General features: G+C 41.6%; 2 protein-coding genes and 1 long non-coding RNA gene across 3 annotated transcripts in view; 1 reads left to right on the forward strand and 2 right to left on the reverse strand.

The window, feature by feature from the left end:
- The window catches only part of brf1b (BRF1 general transcription factor IIIB subunit b), a 63,551-nt gene extending 57,228 nt beyond the window's left edge, over nt 1-6,323 (forward strand). Inside the window, exons 16-20 of the mRNA XM_079526691.1 lie at nt 21-73; nt 1,685-2,001; nt 4,451-4,490; nt 5,079-5,277; nt 5,995-6,323. Of these exons, the coding sequence (XP_079382817.1) occupies nt 21-73; nt 1,685-2,001; nt 4,451-4,490; nt 5,079-5,277; nt 5,995-6,032 (647 nt within the window). The 3' untranslated portion in view covers nt 6,033-6,323. The remainder of the gene's footprint in view (nt 1-20; nt 74-1,684; nt 2,002-4,450; nt 4,491-5,078; nt 5,278-5,994) is intronic.
- Nucleotides 6,324-9,843: 3,520 nt separating this feature from the next.
- On the reverse strand, nt 9,844-24,279 carry LOC306940928 (uncharacterized protein; the record flags this gene model as incomplete). The annotated part of the gene is made up of 5 exons (XM_079526194.1): nt 23,867-24,279; nt 23,314-23,424; nt 12,968-13,072; nt 12,392-12,512; nt 9,844-10,217 (listed from the first exon to the last, which is right to left on the reverse strand). Exons 1-5 carry the CDS (start codon nt 24,176-24,178, stop codon nt 9,844-9,846), a joined length of 1,023 nt encoding a protein of 340 aa, XP_079382320.1. The 5' UTR covers nt 24,179-24,279.
- LOC306940929 lies at nt 19,737-22,640 on the reverse strand. Its single transcript, XR_013792075.1, has 4 exons — nt 22,494-22,640; nt 22,041-22,151; nt 21,380-21,499; nt 19,737-19,929 (listed from the first exon to the last, which is right to left on the reverse strand). It is a non-coding gene; the product is annotated as an uncharacterized lncRNA (long non-coding RNA).
- Nucleotides 24,280-24,369: the final 90 nt, after the last annotated feature.

Genomic DNA, 24,369 nt, shown 5'->3' on the forward strand with positions numbered 1-24,369 from the left:
TGTGTGTGTGTGTGTTCTAGAGAAAGAACTGAGGATCAATAAAGAGAAGGAGCAGGGGACGTATAAAGAGAAGGTAAATAAACATTTCTGTTTTGACTCGTCACACAGGCCAGGGGTTCTCAACCCGTGGGTCGCGACCCCTCGGGGGGGTCGCCAAATTATTGTAGGGGGTCCCCAAAAATATATAAAAAAAAAAAAAAAAAACATTAACATTAACATTTTTATTTTCACGATTTTTCAAAAATAGCAGACCTACAAGCTCGTAGCGCGCCACTCGGTGGCGCGCTATGAGCTTGTAGATCTGCTATTTTTCAATAGCTAAATTATAACAATGCTTAAAACACCAAAAGGGGTTCCCGCCCAAAATGGTTTAAGGTTATTGTAGCAGTCAATTTATATTGGGGGTCGGGAGGGGGCGGGGCGGGGGTCCCGAGACATTGCCAAAGCATTTCCGGGGGTCCCCGGCCAAAAACGTTGAGAACCCCTGACACAGGCCCATCCTGACGTATTCTTTTTAAGAATCAAATTTTTATCCAATCAATCAGGATAGAGAACACAGTCAGGATACATATTAAACAAGTGGAACTGGAACACTATAAAAATGAGCTACTCTCTCTCCTGATTGACTGAAATGTTGTCTACCTGAACATGTATTTTCTGTTTATTAAAGAGCTGGAGAGACAGGGAGAACCTCTGTTACTGAACACACACTCTATAGAGCGTCGCAGTCCCACCTCCTACCCTGGACCAGGAAATGATTCTCCGTTCATTTTCCTCATAGACATTTCAGAAAGTATTTATTTAAAGACGTTTACGCCGCGGACAAAGCCAACTCGAGTCGTGACAAATCATGACAACACAAACAATATTTTGGACCAAACAAATAATTACAGGGTAGGAGGCGGGACTGCGACGCTCTATAGCAATGAATATAGTGATTTATCCTTTTAACAAAAAACACTTACAAAAATATCACTTACCCTACCTAACAACTTACTGACACACACACACACACACACACACACACACATAGCAAATGTGTACCACCTTGTGCATCTTTACTTAAGTACAGTACTTAAGTAAAAATACTTAGTTACTTTTCACCACTGGGTTCGGGGCAGAATTTGAGAACTCTAAGGGGCGACTCACACGGTTGCAACAGATTGATGTATGCTTGTTGTATGAGATGTATAGCTGATGCAAGCTCGCAATGCATTTCACATGGTTTGACACAACATTTGTGTTGTATGAGGGGGAGGGGGGCAGTCGAAACACAGCCGAAAGCCATACAACAGCTTGTAGTCCAAAATGTTGTATCAAACCATGTGACTAACATTGGAAGTCACATGGTCGAAAGGTGTAGCATACAACATTGATGCATGCTAGATGTAAGCAAGATGTAAGTGTCATGGCCGCCCCAATGCATTTCCAATGGAAGTCACATGGTTTGACACAACATTTTGGACTACAAGCTGTTGTATGGCTTTCGGCTGTGTTTCGACTGCCCCCCTCCCCCTCATACAACACAAATGTTGTGTCAAACCATGTGACTCCCATTGGAAATGCATTGCGAGCTTGCATCAGCTATACATCTCATACAACAAGCATACATCAATCTGTTGCGACCATGTGAGTCGCCCCTTACTCACATGCCCCGCTGGTTGTCATGCTTTCTGCGTTGCAGAAGAAGAGCGTCTCTCGCAAGGACCAGATGACGGAGGCCAGCTCGGCGGGCGAGGCCATCCAGAAGATGCTGGAGCACAAGAAGATCTCCAGCAAGATCAACTATGACGTCCTCCGCGGCCTGGACACCAAGAGCACGCCCTCCTCTCCGCCTACATCTCCTCCTGCTGCCCCGCCCCCATCCTCCTCCACCACCACCACCACCACCAGGGGAGCCGAAGGAGTGAGGCGAAGGAGGAGAACCGCCAGCCGACGCAAGAAGCTCAACGACACCGCCATCCTGGGCCTGGCAGTGACCGCCGGAAAGATGGGGAAGAGGTAACGCGAGTGCCGTTTTTCGTGGACCAATACTATATCACGAAATAAATGTTCGTCGACCACCTCTTTTCACTGACGAAAACTAACTGGAAACTATACGAAAACGAAGCTATGGTGACTAAAACTAAGACTTAAGCTAGTATATTGACAATTTCGTCAACAAATACAAACTAGACTAAAATGTTAGGAACCCAGCAAGCCAAATTACGTCATGATAACGTTATGATGACGTCCTCCGGTGACGTTCAGGACTAGGCCAGATCACAGCCCATATGGGGATGATCTTTACGTCATTTCCAGGACGTCTTCACGAGTTTAAATAATATAGCTTATTCTGGGCCAAATCTGACTAGTTATGATATGTCTTAAGTTGATCTGGCCTCTCTGATCCAGGGACGTCCGTCTTAGTGGGTAAAATGTAGGTTGGTTGAAATCAGGTGATATTTTGGGCCAGATGTGACTAGTCTTGGTTTTTACTTGATCTGGCCCCAATCGAGACGTCACTAATTTGTCCAGGTCCTGACCGTGCTTGCTGGGAAGGGACTAGTGGACAAGAGATCCAGTATAAGTCAAAGACACAAGTCATTTTACACTTGGTTGCATGCTGAAAATAGTCGATCGGCTATTTTCAGCAAGTGTAAAATCAGCCATTACGACAGCATCAATGCCCGCCAAAATACATTTAAGTCAACTAAATCAACTGTAGATTTAGTCTACTAAATCTTATGATATTTAGTCGACTAAAACACTAAAACATTCCAGGTGACTAAAATGTGACTAAAACTAAATGAAAACTATTCAAGAGACTATGACTAAAATCAACATTTGCTGTCGAAATCAACACTGCTTACAATAAATGTACCACAAAGGGGCACAGACCGACGGTTAAAACAGGTGCATGACGACGGGCATTGCATGCTAGGTTAGTGTTGATTTTGTCGGCTAAAACTATGACGAAAAATATTCGTCGACTACCTTTTTCCACTGAGGAAAACTGAACGAAGCTATGATGACCAAAACTATGACTAAATAAAAACTACACTAAAATGTTAGGGAGAAGAGATAACTAAAAGACAAGTCATAATTATGCTTGGGTGCATGCTGAAAATCGGAGATCTACCAGCTCACAACGTCGCAGCGCGGCGTGTTGTGAGCTTGTAGACTGGCTAGTTTCAGCATCGGCTGTTTTCAGCATTATGATGCAACCAACTCTAAAAACAGTCATTACGACACCATCAAAGCCTGCTAAAATACTAGACTAACACTAAAACATTTCAGGTGACTAAAATGTGACTACAACTAAATTACAATGTATTCAAAAGACTACGACTAAAGCCCTAACCACACCCAAAGGGTCAAGACGGTTTTAGCGTTGTCCCTGCGGTGTGATATGACCCACGTTGACCCTGGTGATTCAACGCATGGAATTCAATGGGCCCAAACCACACCAAAGGGTCAAGACGGTTTTAGCGTTAACTCCTTGCAACCGTTTGGACCCAAGGAGTTGCATGGTGACCCTTTGGTGTGGCTTTAAACTAAATCAAAATTTCCTGTCAAAATCAACACTAATACTATAGGTTCCCAACTTGCACCGTTCCCAAGTAGGCCGGTGGCCGACAGGCACAGGTCTAGTAGTTAGTATAATAATCAGAAACGTACAGGCTTCCGTTTCAAAATAAAACGCCATTGCTTTAAAATCCTCAGTTTCGGTTTAACTCTGAGAGTGTACAAATGGAACCAAATGGACCCGTACGGGTCAACAGGGTGGATTTGTACTATTTGTACTACTAGCATAATATTCAATTACACTGTGTGTGCATGTGCGTGCGTGCGGCTGCAGATCCGCATCAATCTGCAAGCTAATTATGACAGCATTGATTTAGGGCTTATTGGTGTCAGGAGAAAAAAAGCTCACTTCAGTCAGGACAACTCATGGATGGAATATATATTTATTGGATATAAAATGAGCAATATATATATTTATTATGGTTTGGCGATAAATTGGGTCTGCTTTTTAGGTACTCTGATCAAGCTCATCAGTCCCAACCATAGGGACTCCGAATCCCCCGTACCTAAACAGCAGATCCAGAAGCAAAGATTTGAGTTAAAACGTTTGCTCTGAAAGAAAATATATTCAAAGATTTGCGCCACATTTTCACAATTTCTCAAAAATACCATGTGAGCTTGTATATCTGTTATTTTTCAATAGCTAAAGTATAACATAATGCTTAAAACACCAAAAGGGGTTCCCGTTCGGAATGGGTTAAAATAAGTGTTAAATAGCTCTTTGTGTATTTTGCTATAGAGTTTTTGTTCAGTAACAGGGGTCTCCCCGTCTCTTCATCTGTTTAATAAATAGAAAATGCATGTTCAAATCAGGATGCCACTTTTATCCAATCAGGATTTTTTTTGGGGGCGTTGATCGTTTACTTCCTGCTTCTTCCCCCAGACTCCGCCCACTCATCTCCACCTCCCAGAAGAAGATGAAGGTGAGTTCAGAATCTATGTAATCATAAGCCAAATTCCAATACCGCAACTTTCACACTCGCTCACTCCCCTCGCGTCCTCCACTCGCTCCTCGGCTCCGCCCCCAGCGAGGAGGAGTGGAGGAGGAGAGGATTCGATGCGAGGACAGAGTGGTGGAGACGGTGGAGTGGATTTGCCTCTAGAATCGGAATGTACTCCGCTGTCATTTCAAAGCGACGGCACATTCCGCGATCACTTATGACGTGAATCAATTCAATTCAATTCAAAGGGCTTTATTGGCATGGGAAAACATACGTTTACATTGCCAAAGCAAAAGTGGTGGAACAATACAGTGTCACACAGCTGGATCACTGGAACTCTGAACCCAGAGCCGTACAGTCTACAGAATAGACAATACATTTTTGTGCATGTAACCGAGGCCAATGTGTATGTATTGGTAACATGTGCAACAAGGCTATTTATTCCTGAAATAGTGAATAAGCGCCAGGATGCGCACACTTTTATATTACATAGCCCTATGTGAAATATATAGTGAAAATAATAGATCTACAAGCTCACATATATGTGTCTGACTCTCTCTCTCTCTCCAGCTTGAAAACAGTGGTGTCGTGACGACCGCCGCCGCCACTGAGCCTGAACCGCCGAGTCCAGCACCGGCCCCGCCCACCACTGAGCCTCTGGCTCCGCCCTGCACAGACGAGCTGGCCAATGAGGAGCCGGCTGAAGAAGAGGAGGAGGAAGAGGAGGAGGAGCCGTGCGTCAGCGCTCTGAAGCTGATTGGACAAAACGGTGAGAGGAGGAGGAGCTTGGCTTAAACTTCACTTGAAGGGGTATAAGACATCACTGTCGAGTGGAAACCCTGTATGTCCAAAACCTACAAAACCTGTGTTCCAAAAAAATAACCTGTGTTCCAAAAGAATAACCTGCTTAAGCAGATCGTTTTCAAGTTTTTAATACTCTTATCAACATGGGAGTATTACAAATTATTATTTGCTTTATGCAAATGCATGTTTATTATTATTACAAAAGGTGTGCATGGAAGAGGGAAAAAATGCTGAAATCATAAACTCAACATACACACACCATCCGCCTCTCTCGCATTCTCTCTCTCCCACAAGCACGCATGCAGCACACAGTCAGGCTGTTGTTAGCTTTAGCAGTCATTAGCATGGTCATTCAACAACTAACTGCTATCTTTGTCAACCAAAAAAGTTTTGCTTTTGCCCAATGCCCACTTCAAATAGCTTCTCATCTTACACATTGTGGAGCAAATTGATTAATAACGAGCGCAACGGAGGCATTCGGGTAGTTTAGTTCGTTCGTTTTTCAGCAGTGGATTTTCAGTGGAAAAGTAACAGTTTTGGACATAATGAGGTTTCCACCCGACAGAGATGACATACAACTGGTGTTCATACAGAACCATTATAGACCCGTATTAGATCAACATAGATAGATCCCTTAAATCAACAGCTGTTTTCAATGAGTTTATCACATTCTTGTCCTCAGAGTACGGATGTGAGGCCGAAGAGGAGGAGATCTTCTAGAACGCCCCGGAATCTTAATCTAGACCTTCTTGAAGTTCCTGGAACATTCTTGCAACCTTCCTCGAACGCCGCGGGTCCTTCTAGGGGCTGGTAAAAGCTCAGGAGATGAGCCTCGATGACGTTGTCTCTGACGTATCCTCCCGTCCCGTCCTCATGAAGAACTCAGAGTCACAGTCACATTCTAGAGGTTAGCATGGTTCTGTCTGGTCCGCCCTGGAGGTAGAAGTCAAACCAGACCATCTTAGACCAGTGGTTCCCAAACGTTTTAGCTCGAGACCCCGTTTGACGTCTTCCCCGTGACCCAAATGTAGTGAAAATGGCCGATCCGCAAGCTCACCACACGTCGCATTGCGACGTGTGGTGAGCTTGTAGATCGGCTATTTGCTCTACTTCTTAAAGATGGGGTCTTTGTTTTTTTTTGTTTGTATGTATTTATTCAATTATTTTGAAAAATGTTACATTTTTTTAATATAGGAAACTTATGCAAAGCGACAAGAAGAAAATCCTCGATGGAGATGCAAAAAAGTAATGTAAAGTCATGTAAAGTGGGACTGGATGGGTGGATAAAAAATAAATGTACTTTATTTAGAAAAGTTAAAATAAGCCAACCTGTTTAGACTCAAACAGAGCCCTGATGAAGACTCGAAAGAGAGATAGAGTACGTCGAAACATGCTGGCTTATTTGAACTTTTCTAAATAAAGTACATTTAATTTGTATCCACCCTCTCCTCATTTTTAATCTTTTGAGTGCTCCGATCGCAGTCTTTTCTTTAAAAAAATATATATATTTACATCCGACCCATACAAATTGGTCCGTGATCCCACGAATGGGTCCCGACCCAGTGTTTGGTGAAACCCTAGAATGTAGACTTTGTAGAACTCACTGCACAGTTAGTCATTCTAGAACCCAATAAGGGGCCGTGGTGTTCCGCAGAAAAGCTTATTTTTGAGTGGAGGAGCGCTTTGGATATCATGTCCACCACGCGCTGCATGGTGTCGTGAGCTCGTCGACCTGCTATTGTTCAGCAAAAGCTTTCCGCACAATAACAGAAAATACCTTAGTATAGATCCCTGAGGGACTCCTCGCAACCACATGGGGTTCAAATATTCTCCTTTGTGTCTCCATAAAAGGAACTATCTAGAGTAGAAAAGGTTTTTATTTTATTTTATTTTGTATTTGTTTTGGAGGGTGAACCCTAGTCTCGCGTAGCCAGACAACTATTCCACAATATCCGAATGCTATATAGAGCCTGGAACTACACCAGATTAACGTAAGCTGTCATTTCCATTCACGACAATATACATTTTAATATCTTTACATTTTATTTTTCCATTTCTGATTTTAATTCATGTTAGGATACATACCTGCGCGACTGTAAAGACGGAACGGAAGTGGGGAGGATCGAGTCGTCACATCCGCTTTCTCCCTTAAAGGGCCACTTCACCCAGATCTTATTTTAATGATGTTTGGGAGACAAGAAACAATTTTTCTGGGGTTTGTATGTGGTTCATTTGTGTTTTTAAATATTTTAGTATTTCAAAGTGGCTGTGATGTCATGGACACTGGTCTCACTGCTGGATTACTACAATGACCATAATGCTTTGCTGCACCTTGTGGAGAGGGAGTAGCCAGGAAGGAAGTGACATCACTGGCACTTTTAAATACTAAAATATCTAAAAACACACATTACACACAGAAACCCCAGGAAAGGTGTTTCTTGTCTCCCAAAACATAATTAAAATAAGATCTGGTTTGCAAAAGGGGTGAAGTGGCCCTTTAATCTAGCCTGATTATCAGACTCTGAGCCACTCAGTGGAGTGAGTGGGTGGGGTCTATGGTCTGGAAACCAGGCTACCTTTAAAGTGGTAGTGCCAAATAGCTTCCGTGTCCCGGGCTGTATGACCGGAAGCAACAGGCAACAGTCTGGCCACGCGAGACTACGTGAACCAAATGACTGAAAAACAGGCAGCTTTGTAGTTTATCTCTTCGTGTGTTTAGTTTGTATGGGAGGGGGGGGGGGGGGGGTGTAAATATTTATAATGATACAAAACATGAATGTATTTTAATGTCTGAAGTTGTATCCGTTTTGAACATGTGGCTGTTGATCTACGGTATTTGCGTTTATGTATTATTATTATTATTATTATTGTTATTATTGTTATCAAGCAAAGGTTATTTATTCAACCTTAATAACAAAAAAATAAAAATAAATGTAAATATTAGGACTAGAGGGGCTGTATAGGTGTGGCTGGTTGGCAGGCAGGCAGCAGCAGGTGTGGAGACACGGTCGTCAACTGACAAACTGGCAACAGCTGGGCTGGAGTGAAGAGGCTTTTATCTGCTGGGCTTGATGAGAAGATCAACCCCAGGTTAGTCACGCGCAGCCAGGCAACTATTACACAATCTCCCGAATGCTATATAGAGTCTGTAACTACACATGTCAGAAAACCGAGTAAGGAAGCTGACATTTCCGTCCACGCAAATATATTTTGAAATGTCTTTTAATTCCGTTTTATTTCCATTTCTGCCTAAGCAGCAAGCTATATATACTTAGATGATTTCTATTTACATTGGGATAAATGTGTGCGACTGTAAAGACAAAACGGAAGTGGGGAGGAAGCTTTTTATCGCTTACTCATGATCAGAGCTTCCGTGCTCGAGACTGTATTTTTTCAATTCAAACTTTATTCAAGACGCTCACAGGGGGTCCATAGGATCTGTATGACGGAAGCATTTGAAATGTTGAGAGAGGCAACAGTCTGGCCAGGCGAGACTAACCCCAGATGTGCAGACAGCTCCATAGCATGACGAGGGAATCAGGCAGACAGTCACACGCCAGCCAGACCATAAGGGAGGGAAAAAAACAGGAAAAACAGCCAGCCCATAACAGGGTATAGTTTGAGAGTACGTTAATTTTACACGTCAGTCTGTTTGTCTAATGGTTCTTATCCTGAACAAAAGGTAGAGTGCCTTGCTCGACTGCACATCGGTAGGAAGCACTGGTTGAGTGGGGTTTGAACCTGTGGTCCCTCAGTTGCAGTACAATGTCCAACACACACTTGAGTTCAGTTTTGAACATGCATTCCTTTGAACCCCAAATAAAAGCCATTTTAAACAGCCATTCTTCTTTCCAACCATTCTTGAGATATATCCCATATATATATATATATATATATATATAGCTTAGTGTGCAACGTTGTTTTCTCAAACAACAGTATACAAACCAAGCTACAGTATACAGTAATATATATAAGTGTATAATATAAGTGTATACAGACTATTTCTAAAGTTATAATGTAACCCATTTACGGCTGGAACCCCTTTCTGGGTAGTTGCTACAGTATACTATGTACAGTATGTAGCAACATACCAACAGGGGGCGCTGTTGCACCACTCACTTCAGATTTCTTTGAATCAATATCAGGTCTAAGGTCTAAATGGGTTAATGACTTGTAAAGACCTTTTGTATAATACAAATGTTTTATTGTATAAAGTTTATTGTATAAATGAAGGATCCCCATTAGATCCAGTATACATAGGCTACATCAAAAAGTTGGAATTGGAAGAAAGAAATCCCAAAAAGGTAGCACATCCAAAATGTCAAACAAATAGAGGACAACATTTTCAGACAGATTCCCACTTTTTATTGGCACACACCAACAAAAGGAATTATTTTGCGTTTCGGGAACTTTCGGCTGTGATATATTTCGGCCTTCATCAGAGCATTGGTTATTTATTTTTTCATCACATCATGCTGCTGTAACGCCTCAATTTCTCTTCGGAGACAATAAAGCATATCTCATCTCATCTCTATTCATCGACAGAGTAATCGACAGAGTAGTCGTCGCTATCGTAAAAATAGACGGTGAGAGGGAGGGGGTCGCTCCGAAAGGTGAGGGTCTCGCCGTCGTCACCGGTGACCTCATAAGCACACCTGTAAATGCCTTGGTGGGCGGGGCCTGCGGCAGGAAACAGGAATTTCGCACGGCCGGAGGCGCCTGCCTCTTTGTCTCGTGTCTCGGTGTCGTCGAGCGTGAGATGGAAGAAACTGTTCGGAAGCTGTGCCGGGATGTAGCAGTGGATGGTGAAGTCGGAACCCTTGTAGACCTGCAGCCCGTGCGGCTGGCTCTGCACAGAAGCCTCCGGTATGTCGGCCAAGGCCGTGATGACTGGAACACTCGGATCTGTAATTAAACACAGGTGATTGGCTGAAACGGAAGTGGGGAGTTTTGACAGAACTGTTTTAGTCGTAGTGTTTTGAATACAATTCAGTTTTAGTCCGATTTTTGTCATCTGAAATGTTTTAGTTCAATTAGTTTTAGTCTAGTTATAGTCGACTCAATGTACAGTTTACTTAGTCATCTAACTTTTTTTTTTTTTGCAGGCCATACTGGAGTCGTAATGCCTGATTTATACTTCTCTGTGTGCCAAAACAATATCAAATATTTTAGGAACATGACACCCACAGCAACCATAAGTCCCCATTTACACAGCAGCCATACAAATCTAGCCTGAATCTAGACCAGGGGTGCTCAACCCGTGGGTCGCGACCCCTCGGGGGGTCGCCAAATTATTTTAGGGGGTCCCCAAATTATTTTCAAAAAAAAGAAAAGATTTAAAAAAAAAAAAAAAAATCACTTTTTTTCAAAAATAGCAGACCTACAAGCTTGTAGATCTGCTATTTTTCAATAGCTAAATTATAACAATGCTTAAAACACCAAAAGGGGTTCCCGCCCAAAATGGTTTAAGGTTATTGTAGCAGTCAATTTATATTGGGGGTCGGGAGGGGGCGGGGCGGGGGTCCCGAGACATTGCCAAAGCATTTCCGGGGGTCCCCGGCCAAAAACGTTGAGAACCCCTGATCTAGACTGTGCCACATCAAGACTGAAATGAATCAACCCAATCAACCGATTCTCTTGTTTCCTTAAAAGTGTCCATGTCTCGGAGCCATAGAGTAGAATCGGCTCAACGGTCATCCTAAATATTTGTACTTTAATCATTTTACTAAGCTGGGATGACCAGATCTGGTCATCCCAGCTTAGTAACATGTTACTGCATGTTAGACACAGACTGGGGTTGGACACTGTCCCTGTTAGTATAGTATTGTTCAACCCCGGCTGGGTCGCCTGAGTGAGGGGTATGATGTTGGAAGACCCGAAACCCCGTTGACCTCAGGAAACATCACTGAAGATACGTCCCAGGTGCATCCATGCGATGTATTTTTTTTTGTTATAGTTGTAGATGTTACACTACACACAGGCAGCGCAACAACACAACAGTTTTAAGGCCAGTCCACCAGTGCAACTCCTTGCAACTGTGACGGTGATAATGTTCGTGATCAGGAGTTGCATTTGGTGTGTAGTGTGGACTGGCCTTAAGATACACACAGCTAGTATGTTTACTTAAAGGACAACTTTAGTTTTTTTCAACCAAGGTTCATGTTTTAGGTTGTTATTAGAGAAAGTAAAAGATGAGTGTTAATTTTTTTGAATTTGCTGCTTTCTTTCGTTTTAGGGATTTTAGCTGTTTTTGACAGGGGGCGGGGGCATTCGAGCATGGGGCTAAATATGTATTTCTTTACAAAATGTTATAGCGATTTTTTTTTATTTATTATTTACTATAGTCCTACTAGACCCCAAGAAATTACATCTGGCCACAGAAGATCACAGGATCTACTGAATGTGAAGGTAGCCTACTGGGGGGAAGCCACACTGTGTGTCATAGGCTCAATATGCCAGTTTGACACATTCAGTAGATCCTGTGATCTTTTGTGGCCAAATGTAATTTCTTGGGGTCTATTAGGACCGCCCCCCTGTCAAAAACAGCTAAAAAGAAAGTAGCAAATGAAAAAAAAGTTACACTCACCTTTTACTTTCTCTAATATTCAACCTAAAACATGAACCTTGGTTGAAAAAAACTAAAGTTGTCCTTTAAGTTGTCCACAAATGCTAAGAATGTTATTTACTGTAGATAGCAGATTAGACAGATGACATATCATATATCCCCTTATAAGGTACTCTGGGAGAGATAGAACAGCCTAACAGGGCATAGAAGGACCATTATTTAAGATATCAGAAGAACCTTATCTAGTGTTCAAGCAAAAATCAAATGATCTCCATAAAACAAGCACTCCCGCTGGTTAAAAGAGCGGGTTATAACATGAATATGCATCGTGAGTGACTGATGTAATCACAGATTGACAGTAATTTCAACACAGGCGTTGTTAAACAGGAGGCAGTAACATCTTATGCATTGCAGGCTGACCATACCCTTCTTAGTTTGAAAGTAGTTTGAACGTCGCTAATTCATATTAAATCACAATAATTAGGTTCCCAAATTTTCAATGAATAATCATTACTTTGAATGAAGTTGGACAGATCCCTTGTTGGAGTCACTCCATCATCGTCAACAGTTGCAGATAGTATGTTCCCCGACCCAGTCAGTCTAGGATTACAACGAGTATCCCATAGAGATTGATGCTGAAAGAAAATTACATTGAAATGAATTAAAATGAATAATCATTACTTTGAATGAAGTCGGACAGATCCGTTGTTGGAGTCACTCCATCATCGTCAACAGTTGCAGATAGTAGTGACCATGATCCAGTCAGTCTAGGATTACAACGAGCATACCATAGAGAATGACGCTGAAAGAAAATGACATTGAAATGGATACATTTACAAATAGGTATAGTTTGAAGTACAACATGTAATAATAATAATAATATTTGTTATTAGTTTTTATCATCACTAGATCACGTACATGCGTACGTACAGAGATTCTGTGCATTTATTGTAAGATTATTGTTGTGACTGTACTCATGGCAGACCCCTGACCAAGTTTGGGGCGGGTCGGATCAATGGTGCACCTTCCATGTACACTCTCTCTCTCTCTCTCTCTTTCTCTCTACTGTATGACGTTATACTGTACATACCGTGTGCTCGTCTTTTCTCCGTACACAGTCAATGAGGTAGTTATTTTCATTGAGTAAGGCTTGAGGTGCTCCCTGCTCGCTACAAACCATACATCGGACCATGAGCTGACAGACAGGATGAAACACAGACAAAATGAACATTATTGATACCGCAACAGCGGTATATTGATGTCGGTATCAATTAGGAGAGATAACAGGCAAACGTTGATCAAAATAACAATTCTTCTACATTCTCTATATTGTGCAGATTTCTTGCAGATTACAGATGTTTAACAATAATTCATCTCAATCATCTGTACCTCAACCATATGTTGTTACACTGCTGGTTTCATCTGTACATCATCTTAGAAAACAGCGGTTATTAAAAATAAAGCAACATCCTGCTGCATAGTGCATTATGTGCAACGAGCACTTCCAAACTCCAACACTTAAAAATAATCACCTGCAACAAAATTTCTTGACAGAAAGTAAATCAAAGTCTACAGTGGATTTTTTTGGGAAACAAACAGCTGCAATGTTGGTGAGTTTGACGTCATTTAATACAATCAGATTTTCTGTTTGGATGTATGGGCTGTCAATGGCAAATTGAGACTAGTTACCACCCTGCCTTTAATGTAATGGCAAGATGGATACTCTGCATAAGATCTATTGAGATCAATAAATGTGGTCATTATTCAAAAATAACAGGCCGATGAATTCAGGGATTGACCTGATCAGAATCAAGCATTCAACCAAGCCGCGCCGCGTAACAATTCCATGTTGAATGTATTTCACATACCCGTTTGAATGGACACTTAGGACGATGTTCGTATTCATTGGTACCGGTAGCCTTTCTGCAGGTGGTTGCTCTTAGACGCACATCTATCACCACTCCGCTTTCGCTTCCGACCTACAACAGGTACATGAAATTGAGCTAACACTCTGAAAGAATATATATACACACAATATATATAATATAACAGCGCGTCACAGTTTTTAGCTCAGATCTTTGCTTCTGGGGGGAACCCTGGAACTACATATTTTCACATGGGGGTCCGGAGCCAAATACAGATCAATTCTGGGGGTCCTTGACGTGAAAAAGGTTGAGCAACACTGACATAGAAACATAGGTTTTTCAGAAAACAGTTAGGATTTAGAAGCCATTCTTTTAGAATCTGCCTCAGGTCTAAATTGGTTAACATAAAATACAAATCAATCACTCACACTACCCTTAAGATAACAGCAGTTACATTAATAGCAGCTCTGATCTGTTTCAGAAAAGAACACATGCCTATAACGCTACAGACACCATGCATACATACAGTATAGGCTACACACTGATTCAAGACAATAATCGAATACAATAATAATACAGTAGGACATAAGTATAGTAACAACGTTACCCTTGCTATTGGACCGGTTCCTTCGAAATTCAGATGGCCATGATTAAGCTTCTGATTTGCTCTAGCAATCGTCAGATCGACAAACGTCTTCAGATCCCCGCCCAGCTGGCTGTAGATTTTGTTCTTCAGTTCTGACTTGGCCAGGCAGAGGCAGACGACAGCCGTCAGGAACACCGTGGACACGACAAGGCTCCTCATCTTCCCCAACAGGCGTAGACCTAGTAGACAGGAGACCGTATGTCTTCTCCAACAACACAGAGAGAGAATGACAATGTTTCTGTAACGTATAGAAGGTACCAACTTCGGACCAGGGGACAAAGAGCAGCAGGCGTTGTTTGCTGCTTTTGTTTGTTGTTTGCAGAGTTGTCTGTACTTTACTTGAGTAATTCCAATCTCCAATACTTTTACTTCTACTTCACTACATCTCAGAGGCAAATAGTGTACTTTTACTTCACTACATTTATTTGAAAACTTTAGTTACAAGTTACTTTGTAGATTTGATTATTATTATCAAAACATACATTATATATTTCGGCCATTTTGAAAATAGCCGATCTACTAACTAAGGTCACAAATTATGCGTCGCGATGTGACGCATTGTGAGCTTGTAGATTGGAAATTTCCAAAGATTTTTATGCATTTTAAAACTTGAAATGAAACATTCTGCATAAAGAGTACTTTCTACATTTGGTAGCCTACTTTTAGTACATTTTGATACCAATACTTTTGTACTTTTACTCAAGTAAATGTTTATTTACGGACTACATTGTAGTGTTGATACTTTTACTTAAGTAAAACATTTGAGGACTTTTTCCACTACTGGGATTTCTTCACAGACGATCTTTGTCACAGTTCAAACACTGGTGATTGATTCATCATCGATTGACTTATCAAAGTTCCTGACAGGCTACTCTACGAAGACAGACACCCTGTTGCAGTATGGTTCCCTGCGAACCCTGGGGCCCAAACTTACAAAAAAAGATTATGAATTTAGCACTTATGCCCTATTCAATAGTGAAAATAGATGATCTACAAGCTCCCCCAGTCTTTTTTCACGGTTTCTTACGCTTTCTTTTTGTCTCCACCAGGCCGAAGGCATGGGGAGAGAGTATGTTTTGCACTCCGTCCGTGTGTGTGTGTGTCCGTCCGTGTGTCCGTGTGTCCTTCCGTCTGTCCGTTACCAGCTAATCTCTGGCACCGTTAACCCGGTCGATGCCAAACTTTGCACACACACTCCCTGGATGCCAACGATGAACCTCTGCCCCACATTTTCCAGAACGGCCTGTTATAGCGCCACCATGAGGCAGCTTTTCACATGTTTTACCTAAAACTGCACCGATCTGCGTGAAACGTTGCATGCACACTCCCTAGAGTCCAAGGACAAACCTTTGACCTGCATTTTCCGCATCTGCCTTTTATAGCGCCACCAGGAGGCCGACTTTTGTAAAACACCTTTTTTGATATTACTCCTCCAGATTCTGTCCAAAAATCTCACAAATCGTTACAGAGTATCTCTATGGTCATGTGCTCAAGTCGGATCTGTCCCATATTTCATATTCCATCCTAATTGGCTATAATTGGCTTTCACAGTTTGCAAGATTGCCCCGTTTTGAACAAAAGCCTCAAATCATGAACGCAGCATGCAATTTACGTGAAATCTTTCACACATTTTCCTACTAGGCTGAGGAATATATCCCACCCTTTTCACATTGGCCTGTTATAGCGCCACCAACAGGTTGATTTTTGCAAAACACATTTTTGGAACAAAATGCCTCAAATCATCCAATTGCCATCAAAGGCAAACATGTTTATATTACTCCTAAACATGTTGCCAAACATCTCACACAGTCCTATCCTCCTGGTGGAGACCTGTGCCCAGAAGGGCACTTTTTCTAGTTTGTTTCTCTTTTCATATGGAATATATAGTAGGCCTACTTTCTGTAAAACATCTCCCTCCACACAGCTGTTTCATATTAATGATCAATGGCTCCCGACACTTGTGACAAGAGCTAAGTGACTTAATTCAGCGCTTGATAATCAGCATTGAGTGGGGCGAGATCTTGCAGTAGGCAGACTAATGTGATCCATTTTTTATTTCTGCCAGGTTGTGTTCCCTACATTATTGTTGACTGACACCAGCTGGGGGTCATCGCCGTGCTCTGCTCTACGGCAGAGGTGGGCCACTATATTTCCACACTCACTCCAGAGAGCCATATTGCATATTACTGTCGTGGCAAAAGATAGCCGATCTGCAAGCTGAAAACGCGTCGCAGTGCGACGCGTTTTGAGCTTGTAGATCGGCTATCTTTTGTTATATTTGAAATGAATGAATTGAAACCCTGAATATTTCTTTTTGTAATTGGAATCCAATACATTGGACATAAAATAGACAATAACATTTTAATACTAGTCATTAAAAGCTACTAATTTAGACTGAAGTAATTAAAGCGGGTCATGTTTGCATGTTTGGAAATTGTAACAGCTGAAATCAATAATATATTCAGTATTCTGATATCAACCTGCGGGCCGCATTTAGTGATGGTGGGGGCCGCATGTGGCCCCGCGGGCCGCCTATTGCCCATGCATGCTCTACGCCAGGGGTGCCCACACTTTTTGACTTGAGAGCTACTTTCAAAATGACCAGCTCAACAAGATCTACCCAATGAAAACATTATAATACCATTGCTGAAAATGGCTTTGGAATAGTGGCGCTGGCATTACATTTAAGACAAATGCACTTGGAATGGGAAAGGGGATAAATGGAATAGGTACTGTATGCCTAGAGTTGTTTTGTATTTAATTTATAATCTACCGAGATTTGTGCACAGCAACACTCTTGAAAACAAAGTGAGCTGACAGGCCCTTTTTTATGTCAGTCAATCAATCAAGTCAACAGATGCCAAAAAAATATATATTTAAATTAAATGTTCTTTGGCATGTGATCTACCTGCACAGCCTTTGTGATCTACTGGTATATCGCGATCTACCTTTTGGGCACCCCTGCTCTACGCCATAGAGCATGCATGGGCAACAGGCGGGGTCCCGAGACATTGCCAAAGCATTTCCGGGGGTCCCCGGCCAAAAACGTTGAGAACCCCTGCTCTACGGCACAGAAGCAGCGTCGTGTGTGTGTGTGTGTGTGTGTGTGTGTGTGTGTGTGTGTGTGCGCGCGTGTGTGTGTGTTCTTTTGCAAAGTTGGGATAACTTGCATGAGTTCATTAGGACCACAATGGAATTAAATGACCAGATACCTTCCTTTCTGGCTATACCTTGTGCTGTTAGTGTTTGATCAATCAATCAATCAATCAATTCACCAAAGAGGCTCATGGTGAATAACTGTCTACTCTAGACCATCGCTGTCGCATACTGTGATTGCATGTTTGTTGAGTCTTAACAAATGAGTTACTTGCATTTGATGCACATGCAGTACACATCGGCTGCTATGCTCACACACCTTTATACTGTAACATACATATCTTGTGTTTTTTGGACCTTGTAAACAGTTTTTTGTACAGTCTTGTAGAAAAGGCTTGTCAATATCTGATGTGAGAAAACGCATGAGGAAACAAACAGGGGAAAATACATGTACTTGTTCAATTTGTGGTAAAAGCTAAAAGAATACATTTTATTTGTACAGTTTTTGTAGCAAAAGCTTGAAAATATCTGGTTCTCCAACATTCATTTCATGGGCCCCCATTACTATCTAGTGTACAAAAGGAACCAAATGGACCTGTACAGCTCCACTGCATTTGGAATCCCCTCAAAGGAACCACGAGGGTACTTTGAACCACACAAGGCCCAATCCCAATAGGCCTATCTCACAGAATTTCCCCGCCCCCTTAATACGCCCCCTTTCGGAGTTAGTGGTGATAGCGTGACGTCACTCCATAGACGCTACATGTTAACAGAGTTAATTTAAGAAGTCTACAACTTTTGTTTTCTCAAGGTAAGGTTTGTTCTATCTGTTCGAGCTGATTTACCATCTTGTTTGCTTCATAATAATATTGGTCTGTCACATTTTTACATTAGGAAATGTACTTAGATTCTCCATAGAAAAAAACGTGTAAATGCCAATGTTAAATGACACCACTATCTACCGGAAGGGGGCGGGGAAAGGGGGCTGTGAGATAGGCCTATTGCCTCCCTCAAGCCCTGAGCCCTGAACCCTCATTGACTTTAGTGACGTCAGCTGTAAGTGCTTGAGGGTGAGAGGCTGCAAGGGCTCCACATTGTTGTGAAAAGAATGGGACAGCACTTTGAAGATGCGTCCGCCATTCATGATACAGTATTTTTACTTATTCACAGCCAGTGCCTACATGCATGACATGTCTATCATGTCTATTTATGTCGTTTTATTATTAGTTTCATAAATACACTTTTCTGTGTGATAGGGGTTGTAATATTTATAATTCATATATAATAATATTCATTATAAATTGCATTTCCATATACTTTTACTTATTTGCTCATTAGTCATTTCTCATCATGTGTCCCTTATTATTATTATTGTTATTAAATATATAGCCTATCCTTCCATTCCGTCTCCCTTTGAGAACAGTGAGAAAGCACTATTGTGTTTGTTGACATTCTAACCGCGATACATAACTAATTTGCATACTTAAATGATTGACGTTCGGAGGATCCCCCTCATTCCCCTGGTAACGCTATGAACTGTGGGTAATTTCTTTGCCAACGTCAGCTAAAGTCAGCATCGATTCGATGCTGACTTTGGCAAAGGGCACATAAAGGGGCGGGGCTGAGCCCTCACTGACTTACCGATTTCAAATGGGACATCCCTCAAGCCCTCGCAGACTTCACATGAACGAGCAGCTAAATCAGTGAGGGCTCATTGAGTCAGCAAGGGAGTAGATTGGGATTGGGCCGACACCCACTGGAGGAGGAAGTAAGGAAGCTGAGGCCCAATGTCTTTCCAATATGGCTGCGGTGCCCCCTGCTGCATGAGCCCACCTACAACAGCCTACCGACACCCTTCACTGAATTAAAACCCCCTCTAAAACGAGATGATGCATCTCAAGGAGCTTATCCTTTAAATAACATTTCAATATATGAAACGCTCAATGACAGCAATTAATTAATTCTGACAATAAAATTCAATAACATTAATTGGTTGCACCTTTTACTGTCATATGTCTGGATTTACAGTGGTGTCAGTCCCAGCACTGTGCCATGCACGCTTGTTGTGTTTGTGTGACATATTTGACCAAAACCAGTAGGCTACAGTCGGAGCTCACACGATACATCAGGTGGGACAGGCCGCCATGACAAAAAAGTAACAGCAGGAATCCCATTAAGAAAAACAAAACCAAAACACCGAACGAGGAAGAACAAAATAAAGTAACCCAGGTATTTGTCACATACAGGTTTAATCTTAATTTTGTCTATAATGCATTACAATCACATTTATAAAGAATTTCAATGCACTTCTAAGGCTTCATGAATAACAACAAGCTGGTTTATGAAGTAATATAAGTGCTGGTCAAAATGCATTATGAGCTCAGCGGATCTGCACAGAAGCCTCTGGTATGTCGACCAAGGCCGTGATGACTGGAACACTCGGCTCTGTAATTAAACACAGGTGATTGGCTGAAACAGCGGTTATGGGAATCCAAGATTAGTTTTGACAGAAGTGTAGTGTAGTGTTTTGAATACGATTCAGTTTTAGTCCGATTTTTGTCATCTGAAATGTTTTAGTTCAATTAGTTTTAGTCTAGTTATTGTCGACTAAATGTACAGTTTACTTTGTCATCTAAAATTGATTTTATTTGCAGGCCATACTGGAGTCGTAATGCCTGATTTATACTTCTCTGTGTGCCAATACAATATAAGGCCGGCTTTAGACTGCAGTCACATAAAGTCAGATCCGATTCAAATCAGATTTTTTTCTCAAATCCGATCTTTTGGCCCGGTCAGTCACACTACCGTTTGCAACACCGTTTGCAAGTGACCAGATCCGATCTGTGCATTCAGACTGATTTTAACAACTCAACGCAAAGCCGCCCTGCATCGACATATCTGCTTTGGTTACCGTGGTAACCGAGTTGTTTTTTTTCCGGTTTGCAATGCCGTCATCCCGTTGATCAATATCACTCACACACACACACACGAGAGTCATTACTGTATTTTTTTGGACCCACATTAATGAATGAAATAAAAAAGAACACCCCCGCAGTAGCCTACAATTGCACAAATGAACCTCAGCTGCGTGGATCTCAGCTGATTTCATTCCACAGTGGCGAGGCGCACAAACTGATGCCTTTCATCATAACATTTAAATATTAAAACGGCGGAAGTAAACACATATGTTTAGCTGTACATTAGCTATCCAACTTCATTTAACTTTGCCATTGTTTAATATGTTGATAAGAGCATGGGATTGTCTGTGAGGGAAGGTTTTTGAAACATCGGGTTTCATGGATCATGTGCGCTGCGGCTGCTGCGGCCTCGTTATTAAACACTACGTAATTAATGTTCACTGCATAATGCAGTCTGAATTAACATCAAGTTCCATATGTTGTCCACCATGTCCACGTAATGTTACAGTAGGCTACCTGGCTACAGGCTTATTTGGTCACAAATATGTTTAGTTGTAGGCTTGTAGCCTATATTCCATCGCGCGCCGTGCATCATTGATTATGTTGTCCAAAAGAACAGATCTGCAAGCTATCAACACGCCATGAAACGGTACTTTGTGCTCTTTAGATACCATACCTCTATAAAAATGACACAGTGTACACATCGAATAACAACACAACAGACAATAATGTGTTGTGTCTTCTGTTATTTTCCAGAAGTGATTACTTTACAAAAGGTCTCAATTGTTCATAAATAATGTTTGTTCATGAGCTGTCGCTCCGGTTCGGCCTCTATCCTTTTATTACGCTATGGTTGCGCCCAGCGCTATGCGCGTTTTGCCATCCTGTAAATAGCAACATTGTGCCATGGCGTTAATTCGCTAATTTATATTAAATCACAATAATTAGTTTCCCAAATTTCAATGAATAATCATTACTTTTAATGAAGTTGGACAGATCCGTTGTTGGAGTCACTCCATCATCTTCAATTAACGATGGAGGATCCCATCGTTAATTCTAGGTCTAGGGTTACAACGAGCCTCCCATAGAGATTGACGCTGAAAGAAAATGACATTGAAATGAATTAAAATGAATAATCATTACTTTGAATGAAGTTGGACAGATCCAGTCAGTCTAGGATTATGAGCATGCCATAGAGTATGACATTGAAAGAGAATTACATTGAAATAGATACATTTACAAATAGGTATAGTTTGAAGTACATGTGATAATAATAATAATAATAATAATAATTGTAATAATAATAATAATAATACAAGTTTTTATCAGCACTAGATCTGTGCCGGTCGGGCACTGGCCTACTTAACGATGCAAGTTGGGAACAATGAAAATCAGGATCGCATACCCCACCCTAGTATGCAATACCCGTTATATCCGTTGTCATAGCACCCGTTTCAACTTGTCTGTCTAGTCTGTCTGTCTGTCTGTGAGTGACCCTTTTGCGGCCCTCCATGGAGATCTGTATTTTCGGTGCACCTTCTGTGTACTCTCTCTCTCTCTCTCTCTCTCTCTCTCTCTCTCTCTCTCTCTCTCTCTCTCTCTCTCTCTCTCTACTGCATGACGTTATACTGTACATACCGTGTCCTCGTCACTTCTCCGACTCCGTACACAGTCAATGAGGTAGTTGTTTTCATTGAGTAAGGCTTGAGGTGCTCCACGCTCGCTACAAACCATACATCGGACCTGGGTCTGACAGACAGGATGAAACACAGACAGAATGAACATTATTACATGGCTTGGTTGAATGCTTGATTCTGATTGGTCAATCGCTTAATTCAGCGGTGAGTTATCTCATGATAATGACCGCTCCGCTGTATAATGACCGCTGCCTAATCAAACCCTCTGAGCACCACCAGCTGCGCCCCGCTTGATTTACTGCCGTTTCCAACATAACAGCCATCTAAACACACACACTAGTGACACACAATGTAATTTACAGCTAAACATTGCTCTTAAAAATGTTTTTGAAAACATTTGAGCGAGAAATAGACGAAGCAGGACCCGAAAATGGATTCTATTTGATCAACTCACTTCCTTGTTTTCTGACAGTGCTGCAGCCCTGCAGCTGGGCAGACGCAGCCAGCGCGAATTTATGGAATACTTTTTTTGTTGTGTTTTGGGTCAATGTATTCATTTATGTTAGTTAGCCATGTAATAAGCGGGATAATATCTGGCTAGGTGGTCATTGTCGGGATATAATTCACCTTCAGGGAGTGTAACCACCTCGGCTTCGCCTCGGTGGTTAAACTCCCTGTCGGTGAATTATCTCCCGACAATGACCACCTAGCCAGATATTATCCCTTACTTATTGATACCTCAACAGCGGTATATTGATGTCGGTATCAATTAGGAGAGATAACAGGCAAACGTTGATCAAAATAACAATTCTTCTACATTCTCTATATTGTGTAGATTTCTTGCAGATTACAGATGTTTAACAATAATTCATCTCAATCATCTGTACTGTACCTCAACCATACAGTATGTGGTTACACTGCTGGTTTCATCTGTACATCATCTTAGAAAAAAGCGGTTAGAAAAAGTAAAGCAACATCCTGCTGCATAGTGCATTATGTGCAACGAGCACTTCCAAACTCCAACACTTAAAAATAATCACCTGCAACGAAATTTCTTGACAGAAAGTAAATCAAAGTCTACAGTGGATTTTTTTGGGAAACAAACAGCTGCAATGTTGGTGAGTTTGACGTCATTTAATACAATCAGATCAATAAATGAGGTCATTATTTAAAAAAATAACAGGCCGATGAATTCAGGGATTGACCTGATCAGAATCAAGCATTCAACCAAGCCGCGCCGCGTAACAATTCCATGTTGAATGTATTTCACATACCCGTTTGAATGGACACTCAGGACGATGTTTGTATTCATTGGTACCGGTAGCCTTTCTGCAGGTGGTTGCTCTTAGACGCACATCTATCACCACTCCGCTTTCGCTTCCGACCTACAACAGGTACATGAAATTGAGCTAACACTCTGAAAGAATATATATACACACAATATATATAATATAACAGCGCGTCACAGTTTTTAGCTCATATTTTCAGATGGGGGTCCGGAGCCAAATACAGATCAATTCTGGGGGTCCTTGACGTGAAAAAGGTTGAGCAACACTGACATAGAAACATAGGTTTTTCAGAAAACAGTTAGGATTTAGAAGCCATTCTTTTAGAATCTGCCTCAGGTCTACAAATCAATCACTCACACTAGCCTTAAGATAACAGCAGTTACATTAATAGCAGCTCTGATCTGTTTCAGAAAAGAACACATGCCTATAACGCTACAGACACCATGCATACATACAGTATAGGCTACACACTGATTCAAGACAATAATCAAATACAATAATAATACAGTAGGACATAAGTATATAGTAACAACGTTACCCTTGCTATTGGACCGGTTCCTTCGAAATTCAGATGGCCATAATTAAGCTTCTGATTTGCTCTAGTAATCGTCAGATCGACAAACGTCTTCAGATCCCCACCCAGCTGGCTGTAGATTTTGTTCTGCAGTTCTGACTTGGCCAGGCAGACGACAGCCGCCAGGAACACCGTGGACACGACAAGGCTCCTCATCTTCCCCAACAGGCGTAGACCTCGTAGACAGGAGACCGTATGTCTTCTCCAACAACACAGAGGGAGAATGACAATGTTTATCCCATTCTGTACGGGAACCCGTTTTGGTGTTTTAAACATTATGTTATAATTTAGCTATTGAAAAATAGCAGATCTACAAGCTCATAACGCGCCACCGAGTGGCGCGCTACGAGCTTGTAGGTCTGCTATTTTTGAAAAATCGTAAAAATGTGGCGCGAATCTTTGAATATATATTCTTTCAAAGTGAATGTTTTTAACTCAGGTCTAAATGGGTTAAGTAACGTATAGAA

The sequence above is a fragment of the Electrona antarctica genome, assembly GCF_951216825.1.
Source record: "Electrona antarctica genome assembly, chromosome: 17".
Classification (NCBI taxonomy): Eukaryota; Metazoa; Chordata; class Actinopteri; order Myctophiformes; family Myctophidae; genus Electrona; species Electrona antarctica.